The sequence below is a fragment of the Echinops telfairi genome, unplaced genomic scaffold, assembly GCF_000313985.2.
Source record: "Echinops telfairi isolate 266 unplaced genomic scaffold, ASM31398v2 ScPeMD7_5805;HRSCAF=6673, whole genome shotgun sequence".
Taxonomy (NCBI): domain Eukaryota; kingdom Metazoa; phylum Chordata; class Mammalia; order Afrosoricida; family Tenrecidae; genus Echinops; species Echinops telfairi.
This window is the reverse complement of record NW_022109704.1, coordinates 2,820,993-2,831,012: the sequence shown is the minus strand read 5'-3', so window position 1 is coordinate 2,831,012 and position 10,020 is coordinate 2,820,993. Positions and strand designations below refer to the sequence as shown.

Genomic DNA, 10,020 nt, shown 5'->3' with positions numbered 1-10,020 from the left:
TATCAAGGGCTCATGAGGGAGGGGGGAGCGGGGAGGGAGGGGGAAAAATGAGGACCTGATGCCAAATGGAGAGCAAATGTTTTGAGAATGACGAGGGCAATGAATGTACAAATGTGCTTTACACAATTGTATGTATGTATGGATTGTGATGAGAGTCGTATGAGCCCCTAATAAAACGATTAAAAAATTAAAAATGGGCCCTATAGATGACTTTCTTTTCTGATCCTTTGACTGCCTTCCTTCTCTTATTTAAGATGAGTAGAACCCGATAGATTGTTCTTATCTTACCTATTCCTGCCTAAGCTGAAAACGTTTAATGAAAATGTTTAGATAAACAGCCTGGATCCAATAAGTAGGAATAATAAGTTGAAAAACAGAAGTTGAGGCCTACTGTCGCCAACTCAGCCCCCTTCACTCCTGAGTACACACGTGGTACGTCACTGTGTTGTACATTTAACCCTAGTGTGGCTTCCATACCGGAGCACCCAGCCTGTCCACCTCCCTCCCTTGTCCTCTTTGTGTCAGCTCGAGTTATGCAGCCTCATGTATTGGAATCCAGACAATGGCGAGCGCATGTCATCGAGGTATGGTGACTAAACCCGTATGTGTAGATGTATCACATCACACGAGCGTTCTTTTTTAGTGAGTCAAGTTTTGTACATGGTGCCATTTCCTAGCCACCTCCAAAGTCCACGTTCTTTTTGTGGTCGCTGTTTTGGACAAACCATACCAGCTTCTCTTAAGGAGACAGAGCAAGGGGAAAGGCTGTGAACTCATGAACTCATGAACTCTTTCCTTTTGAGCCCAGGTGTTCTGGCACTCCAGCACTCATGTCCTGGGGGCAGCAGCGGAACAGCTCCTAGGCGCCGTCCTCTGCCGAGGTCCAAGTACAGAAGGTGGTTTCTACCATGATTTCTTCCTGGGAAAGGAGCGGTGAGTGGTGCAGGGAAGTACAGTGATCCTGTGGTGCTTTGGAGGCCTGTTCCGGGACTTCATGTCTGGTCAGTTTAGAGGAGAAAACTGGGCAGTAACTGAGGCCGTGAGGGTTTGACCTGAGTCACGCTTGAACAGGGTGCCCCGTGTCCCTCCTCGCTCACGTTCTTAAAAGCTACGTGTTGAATGTAGACACTGCTTGTCACATACTGTATTAGAAACTCAGTCCACGTCTCACTGTTGCAATTCCTCCCCATGCCATGGCTGTGCCATTGGAGCCACCGTTGCTCATGGCCCTCTTGTCTGTCTAGCTCTCCTGAAAACGTAGCCTTGTGAGTTTCTCAAATTTTACTCCTCATTGTTATTGCTGTATTTTCCCAGCCATATTACTCTTACGCAACTTTTTAATTTCAAACCTAGAGCTTTCTCTCCAGCTGTAAAATCGCCCTGATTTTTTATTTCTATTTTCTGAGTCTGTTTTTTAAGCAGTAAGTTTGTTGATAAAATGAAATTTATAAAAGGCAAGACTAAACTCTCACTCCCACCCTGTAGGCCACGAAAGTGTCACCAAGATGATACTGCTCGGACGATGCCAGCCAAGCAACTCTTCTCTTTCCAGAACTGTCCAGGGCTCAGAGCTGCCTGTTTTGGAGAGGGTTTGCCAGGACCTTGCAGCTGCTGCTCTACCCTTCCGGAGGCTAGAGGCTTCCCGGGATCAGCTTCACCAGCTCTTCAAGGTAAGATGGACATGCACAAATGTAGACGAAAGATCCAGAAGCATGAGGGAAGAGATGCCTGTCTTCCAGGATACCTATGTGGAAATGAAGACTTGTCTTCACTCTCCCCTTCTTGCAGGATAACCCTTTTAAGCTTCATCTGATTGAAGAGAAAGTGACAGGTCCAACAGCAACAGTGTACGGGTGAGAGTTGTCCAGACTGGGGAAGTGGGAGAGCTGGGGAGGCAGCACAGGCCCCAAATGGCGTCAGGTGCAGAGGAAGGCAGGTGACCTATGTCTTTCCAAAGAAAGAAGAGGCAACAGGATTTCATCTGAAAGCTCTCATTCCATTAGAACAACTACTCTTCCCCTCTTCCTTCGGGGCAAAGGGCCATGACAGAGAAAAGTCAAAGCTCGGGATTTTGGAAACTACTAACTGCCCCCTTTTTGCTCCCAGGTGTGGCATGTTGGTTGATCTTTGCCGGGGCCCCCACCTGCGGCACACTGGACAGATTGGAGGACTGAAACTGCTAACGGTCAGTTGGGAAGGCAGGGCCAGGTCAAGTCTCCCGTTTTTACTGGAGTTAGCAAAGGAATGAGAAAATGGCCCTTCCAGTCCCCTTTCTAACTGATAGCTAAAGGGGGGAAATCTAAAAAGAGGACGAAAATCAGTTCCTGCCTCTTGGAAACTCCAGATTGATAGCAGATCCTCAACACCTTGCCAGGCCCCAGAAGCCGGTTTAAATCCTGTAGCTGATCATCAGTGCAAAGGGAGAGGGAGGGAGCGAGGGAAGGCACGAACACTTGGGGAAGGGTCCTGGGGTAGGAGTGAGGTATGGTACACCACATGCCGGGCACAGGGAGAAGACCCGAAATCACAACTCACTGCCATCAAGTCTGTTGCTACTTGTAGCGACCCTGTAGGACGGAGTAGAACTGCTGCTTTCGGTTTCTGGGAGTGTGGATGTTCACAGGAGCCTCGTCTTTCTCCGTGGACATGGCTGGTGGGTTTGAACCATACGCCTTGCGATTAGCAGCCTGATGCTTAACCTACAGCACAACTAGAGGTCCTTACCCCAAGTCAAGGGTATACCGTATTTGAAAATCTTGTCCTTGAACAGATGAGTAATGACATGGGCTAGGAACAGCAGTGAGGGGAGAGGCAGATGTGTACAGCACTGTGAAAAACAGCATGGCCGGGGAGACAGCTGGCCTTTCACTTCACAAGGGGGAAGGAGAATCAGAATCAACAGTCTAAGGCTGGTTCCTTGATGGGGTGAGATGTCAGACCTACCTCCACCTCTCAACTTTTTTTACCAATTCTGACACCAAGCATCCCATCCAGGGCACTCTCTCCTGGTCTGATCGAGGATTCATTGCGATGGCTACACAGAACTCACAGACTGTACTTGTGATGATGGAGTTTACTAGGGAAATTACATGATGCAACTCGGGATCGGGATCACCTTAGAAATGAAAGGAACAACTTAGAATACGGTTCTTCATCAGGACAGCTTCTTCTTGCCCTCTGTCCCTGGGCCCTCTTGGGCCTTCTTGAGTAAGTGTTTCAACTCTCGGCTTCATGGGTCAGCAGGCTGTCAAGGCCCTCCACTCCACCTGTGAGTCTCGGCCGTTTCAGTCCATGCGCTAGGAAGCCCACTGTGCCAGCTCCTGCGTTCTCCTGATTCTACTGCCTGTTTCTTCGCTGCTGTTTCTCTCCATCACTTGCTCTCTCCCCTTGCTGCTCTCTTTCTTCCTGTGACTCCAGGTCCTAAGGATTTCCCAGCACAGCATACCTGAGCCCAAAGGGGATGCTCCACTTACGAGCGCTTCCTTTTTTGGTGGTTGTGAGGTCACCCCTTTGCTTTGAACTTCGCTCTGACCAACCTCATTGTTAGACTTCCATAAGCCATATTTGCATGGTCCCACCCCAGCAAGGGTGCCAGACACCTTATTTGCATTATTAGCAAGCTATCCAATCCCCTTGGTGAGCCACAAGCACTTCATTTACATAGTCCCTCATAGACAGTTGGTGGGAGCTACAAAGACTGATGTAAAAGTGCCATATTGACTGGGGAAAGCCGAGGGAAGAACACAGGCCGTGCTTAGTGAGAACAGCGACAAAAGAGGGATCTGAAACAATGGTGTATACATGGCCACCTCATTCCTGTCCTGGGATTTGGCACAGCTGCATCAGAATTGGTGCTGAAGACTACAGCTGAGAGGAGCTGATGCAGGGGCTTAAGTGGAGAGCAAATGGTTTGAGAATGAGGGCAATGAATGTACAAATGTGCTTTACTCAACTGATGTATGTATGAGTTGTGATAAAAGTTGTATGAGCCCCTAATAAAACGATTTAAAAAAAAAAAAAAGACTACAGCTGAGGAGGCAACCAAATTAGTTATTGATGCCAGATTTCATCATTTTGATTCAGTTTATGTATAGGGAAATCAAGAGGAAGTTGGACAAGCCATCCAAAACAAGACCGCTGATGGCATTGTGAAGAACCATTCTGTACTTGCAAGCTTTGGTTCACTGCTCTTCGACCTGAATTGGTGCCGTCAGCTCTGGAGAAGTCACTGCAAAAACTCCAGCTATCTTCGTTGATCTCTACCTGATTCCCTGGGCGGGGCCTCTAAAGCCTGGAGAGATTTTCCCACAAGATGAACATGGAAAACTAGCATTTGGTACAGAGGCTCTCTGTGCCACATGGGAGGCCCTGTAGAAGTGTAAGGATGTACAATTGACCAAGTCCATTGGCGAGTCCAGCTTTAGCCACAAGCAGCTAAAGATAATTCTGAACAAGCCAGGGCTCAAATACGAACCTGTCTGCAATCAGGTAGAATGTCACCCTTACATCAACCAGAGCAAACTGCTGGGTTTCTGCAAGTCTAAAGAGACTGTTTGGGTTGCCTATGGTGTTCTGGGAACCCAACGGTAGAAGCTATGTGTAGCCCAGAGCTCCCCTGTTCTCTTAGATGATCCAGTTCTTGGTACCTTGGCAAAAAAGTACGAAAGAACCCAGCCCAAGTTGCCCTTCGATACTAGATCCACCGGGGGATCGTGGACCTGGCCAAGAGTCACAGTGAGCCGAGGCTCGAAGAGCACACACAGGGTTTTGAATTCCAGTTGACTTCAGAGGACATGAAAGTACTGGATGACCTAGACAGAAATTTTCGCTATGTTTCATTTGGTATTTTCATTGAATACCCTCAGTATCCATTTTTTGAGGCATATTGATGAAGATACCTTTGTCCTGACTTCTTCCAGAAGCCTCTGTGTGAATGGGATGCAGGCAATATCTCACATGCTGGGTATCAGAGACAACGCACATTCACGCAGAGTGACATCCATGGGTCATTAAGGAAAAGCATTGCATCCTTGTTCCTTTGTGAGAAAGGATTCTCCAAACAAATAAATAAAAGTGCCCTAGTAAGTAAGCGACTACACCACAGGCACAAAGCGCTGGACTGAGAATCATGTCACGTGTGCTTAGCCCTGCTGTACCACGGTGGAGGAATGGGCCTTCAGGAAATCTTCCTCGTTTTCTTCAACTATAAAATGAGGCTGTTAATTCTATTAATTCCTGTTCTAGTAAATCTACATCATAGAGACAATGAAAGCCAATTAGTGCATGAGAAATTGTCTGAGGAGAAGTTTAAAGTGCTATAAAGAGTGGGCTGCTTCTCTATTATTGTTAAAGGAGTCTGGAAGAACCAGTGGAGGCGTTTGAATGTCTGTGTATGGGCGATCAAACTTTGCGCAGCCATGTCGGAGATTGATAAGGAGATGGGTAGACCCAGCATTTGACAGGGACTGACATGAGTCCCTCTCCTGAGCACCACTGGTTAGAAGAGGACAGAATTAAGTGTAGGCAGTGGTAGTATGGGGACAGATGAGCAGTCAGAGAAAGGCCTGACTAAGACAGGCTATTAACACTGCAAGAGGGTGTAGAAGAGGGCGACGCTGCCCTGCTGGTGGTGACGGCGGGAAACGTGGTGGGTGGTTGTCAAGCAGTGTACCTGTGCTGCTGACACTTGGAGTTTTTGCTTGTTGCTTACAGAGATGTTTGGGTGACTTCGGCGTGCGCTGTCTTTCCCTGAATTCTCTGTGTCCTCCCTCAGAACTCCTCATCCTTGTGGAGGTCTCCGGGGGCCCCAGAGACTCTGCAGCGGGTGTCAGGGATCTCCTTCCCCACAGCAGAGGGGCTGCAGGCCTGGGAAGAGTGGAGGAAGGAAGCTGAGTTGCGGGACCACCGGCGCATTGGGAAGGTACGGAGATTGAGAAAATAGGGAGGGATGATGATAAGGGTCAGAAGGAGGAAGCAATCTAAGGGTGAAGTTGGGAGCAGATAACAGAATCAGACTTGAGCAGGTTTGTGTTTCTTCTGGCTTCCAAAGCACCCCTTCCCTCTTGAACTGATGATTGACATTCCTGCATCCAGGAACAGCAGCTCTTCTTCTTCAATGAACTGAGCCCTGGGAGCTGCTTCTTCCTGCCACGAGGGACAAGGGTGTACAACGCACTGGTGGATTTTATCAGGGTAAGGGGAGTCTGAGGGCTGGGGAGGGAAGACCAAGCAGAACGGGGGTGCTAGAAGAAGGCAAAGTGTTCGAGTCAGTAAAGGGAATGGAAGCATGAACACATGCATTGCAAAGTGCCGGTGACGCTCAGCATGCTAGCAAAGTGCGATCTGCAGAAGGGGTGCGGAGGCATAGAAAGGGAACATGGAACTTAGGAGGTTGGGACTGTGATCCACGATGTCTGAAAGCTTCAGGATAACCAGACAACTGCCACTCTGCCTCCTCCCCGCCACTCAGACCACCCTCCGTGTTTATACCCTCTTTTGCAGGCTGAGTACGCCCACCGGGGTTTCTCAGAAGTAAAAACCCCCACGCTGTTTTCTACGCAACTATGGGAACAGTCAGGACACTGGGAGCATTATAGGGATGACATGTTTGTCCTGAAGCCCCCTGGTTCTGACAGACCTGCCAGCTCCTTGGGAGACCACTGCACCAGCTCTCAAGCCCACTCCACACTTGCCCTCAAGCCCATGAACTGCCCTGCACACTGGTGAGCTGGGAACCAGGAGACCAGGTTCCTCCCAGGTTAGGAGGAGACAGCTGAGTTGCTAAATATGAAGAGATACGAAAGAGTCTTGGAAAGAATGTTGGCCTGTGCCTTGAATCTGCTCTGGGAACTCGGGACAAGCACTGCGCTCTCTAGGCCTCAGTTGCCACATTAGTAAAATCAGGATTTGGATTTTCGGTCGTGGGATTCTTTCAGCTCAGGGCCTGTCCCAGAATCAGGGGATGGTACATTAATGGCCGTTGTTGTCCCTGAGAAATTCCCTCGTACAGAGGCTGCGATGAGTGGCAGTGACAGGACTCAGTGTGTGGGCGTGCCAGAGCTGGGCTAGGGTGTTTACTGGTGGGACAGAGGAAATGTCTTTGGGGTCACAGCCTCCCTGTGGTTCTGACCTTCCCCCACTTCAACCTCAGCCTGATATTTGCCCACCGGCCCAGATCCTGGCGAGAGCTGCCCCTGCGACTGGCAGACTTCGGGGCCCTGCACCGGGCTGAGGCTTCAGGCAGTCTGGGAGGACTGACTCGGCTGCGGTGCTTCCAGCAGGACGACGCCCACATCTTCTGTGCCCCAGAGCAGGTGGGCACCATGCTCCATCCAAGCATTCGACTGACTGACTCTAGTCATTCACTTTGTTGTGGTTCAGAATACACACAGGAAAACTGATCAATTCAGCAATTTCTACATGTATAACATGTCTACAGTGACTTCGATTACATTCTTCAAATGGGATAGCTATTCTCTTTTCCTAAGTATTTTCCCATCACTAGCATAAACGTTTCCATCTGACCTTTCCAGCTACTGCTATCAGTCTGATCCCATGTAGATAATTCTTTGAGTTCTGGTGGCATAGTGGTTACTTAGGTTGCTAACCTCAGAGTCAGCAGTTAGAAACCACCAGCTGCTCCACAGGAGAAAAATGAGGCTGGCCACTCCTATGAACCATCTCAGAACCTCAGCGGGCAGCTCTCACCCTGCCCTGTAGGGCTGCTATGAGCCAGAAGAAACTCAGTGACGGTGAGTGAGATATTCTTGTGGAAAGCACTGTGTTCAAGGCACAGTCTTTACAAAGTAAGCTCAACTTTTCGACTTTCAGATTTCACAGGTTATGTTTTCATACGAGCATTTTTAAAAACCTTTTTATTAGGTGAAGGCTTACAGAGCAGATTACCAGTCTTACATCCAACAATGCATCCTCACTCCCTGCCATCTCAATGGACCGTCACTTATCCTAGTTCTTGTGTTTCCTGTTTCCCTTCCTCCGCCTTTTCTAACTCACTGAGCTCTGTCCTTCAGTAAATGTTTGGTTATTCTAACAAGAGAGTTAGTTCAGTTCCAGACCTGAAGGGTGACTAGGGGCCGTAAACTTGCGGCGGGCTTCGGTTCCTGTCAGTAAGGCCAGTCTCCTTTGGGATTCTGAGTTCTAGGCCAGGTTTTTCTCCCACCCTATCCAGGACATTCCGAGGAGCAGTTGATAGTGGTAGCCAGGCACCGTCTAGTTCCTTGTGGAGACTGATGCGTATGTGGTCCATTAGTTCACCGGACTAATTGTTTCCATATGTCTTTTGGTTTCTATCGCTACCCTTTATTCTGAATGGGGAGAGGCCAATGTTTGTACATTAGATGGCTACCTACCAGCGGAGGATGTCGAGCATGGTCTTTGTGAACTGTGGTCTGCCAGGTGACCTTCCACTAAAACACCTTAAAACCACTTTCCATTCTCGTTTTGAGCTTCAGCTTTATTCTATCCTCAGCTGTTTTCTGCTCCCTTTTTATGCTTGTCCTCTGTTTCTCCTGAACTACCATCACCCCAAATCTCTAGCAGACACACAATTCACCCTTATTTCTTGCCTGCAGCTGGAAGCAGAGATCCGAGACTGCCTTGATTTCGTTCGCTCTGTCTATGCTGTCCTCGGGTTCTCCTGCCGCCTGGCACTGTCCACTCGGCCAGCGGATTTCCTAGGGGAGTCTTGCCTGTGGGACCAGGCTGAGCAGGTAAGTAGGAGGTAGGGAAGTAGAGGCAGAGAAACTGCTCTCTGGTAGGGAGGGTGGGGAGACAGGAACCAGGCTCCTCAGAGGCATATTCTAAAGGGGTATTTGTTGGGCCTAGAGGGATATATTGCTTATAAAGCCCAAGATGGCACATTCCTCTCTTAACTCATTACTTTCATAGGTCCTTCAACAGGCCTTAGAAGAATTTGGGGAGCCCTGGGAGCTCAACCCAGGAGATGGGGCCTTCTATGGGCCTAAGGTAAGCTGGGTACCCTAGTTAGAGTTTTATTTGCTAATTTTAATTTTGTTGTATTAACCATTGAGTAGGTACTAGAGAGTAGTTTTTACCTTGTGTAGAATGTAAGGAAGGCAGTACAGTTCCTGCCCCTGTGGACCTTGCAGTCTAGTGGAGGTTGTGGGGTCAGTGCTGTGTGGGTCCAAAGAGGGGAAAACACCCAGGAGCAACTCTCTTCCCATCCTGAATGTTGAGTGACCATTGGCATGCAACATTCCAACTCACCTGGTGAGTTGAAAGAAGTAGAAAAGTCAGGAGTAAAAAGTATCTCTCAGATTTATCAGAAAGTTGTTAGTCTGGGATGGGCCATTTTTTATAAAGTGAGGACAGAGGAGTGGGGATATAAAGCCAGATAGAAGTGAGTGAAAGAATATACTTCTTTCAAGAATGTTGGCTATAGTGGTATGAGGCGAGAAGATGATACCTGGGGTCTGAGGAGGAACTTACAGGCAGCAGGAAGAGATGTGTGCTGCAACAAGGAGACGGGAATTCTGCACTGCAGACTTAGGCAAGATTGCAGACCAGCCAGAGAGATGCTACCTAGACCCTCTACACAAAGACAGGAGAGAGCTGGTGAACCTGTGGTTGATGATCCCAAGTTTCTGAGCTTCGGAGGAAGGCTAGAGACGTGAGTTAAATACCAACTGGGAGAAGAAGCTGATTGAAAGCGATGAGAGAGACAGACTGGCGACATGGAAGAACTTCTATAAGCAGCTTTTCATCAAGACACAGCCGGACACACCATTCTTGTCTACCAAGAAGAAAGACAGCAACACCCACACCTGCTGCAGGGTCCCCAACTGGGTCACTTGGTCATTAATAAACAGTGGACAATGCCAGCCAAACCTGCTCTCCACTGTGCTACCTGAACTGAACTGCACACACACTTGTGTTCCCCATCACACCGACCAGGAGACAGGTAGTGAGTGCCTAAGCACACACTAATGTTATCACCATCAACTAAATTCAGATGCACCGTCACAGCACCCTCAAAGGAGA

The 10,020-nt window shown here is 48.6% G+C and overlaps 1 protein-coding gene and 1 pseudogene across 5 annotated transcripts in view; both read left to right on the top strand.

Annotated features, from left to right (window-relative positions):
- The window catches only part of TARS2 (threonyl-tRNA synthetase 2, mitochondrial), an 18,722-nt gene that overhangs the window by 2,017 nt on the left and 6,685 nt on the right, over positions 1-10,020 (top strand). For 4 of the 5 annotated variants that reach the window (XR_006680594.1, XR_006680593.1, XR_006680592.1 and 1 more), the window contains exons 4-13: positions 809-933; positions 1,553-1,670; positions 1,789-1,853; positions 2,107-2,185; positions 5,774-5,920; positions 6,094-6,192; positions 6,502-6,722; positions 7,151-7,313; positions 8,592-8,729; positions 8,908-8,985. Coding sequence is in view for 2 of the 5 variants with exons in the window: in XM_045295641.1 (XP_045151576.1) it covers positions 809-933; positions 1,553-1,670; positions 1,789-1,853; positions 2,107-2,185; positions 5,774-5,920; positions 6,094-6,192; positions 6,502-6,722; positions 7,151-7,313; positions 8,592-8,729; positions 8,908-8,985 (1,233 nt within the window). In the remaining 3 variants the exon portion in view is untranslated. Of the gene's footprint in view, positions 1-803; positions 934-1,485; positions 1,671-1,788; positions 1,854-2,106; positions 2,186-5,773; positions 5,921-6,093; positions 6,193-6,501; positions 6,723-7,150; positions 7,314-8,591; positions 8,730-8,907; positions 8,986-10,020 lie in introns of all 5 variants that reach the window. The other variant, XM_045295642.1, reaches the window with a different exon arrangement.
- On the top strand, positions 3,031-5,762 carry LOC105979855 (annotated as a pseudogene).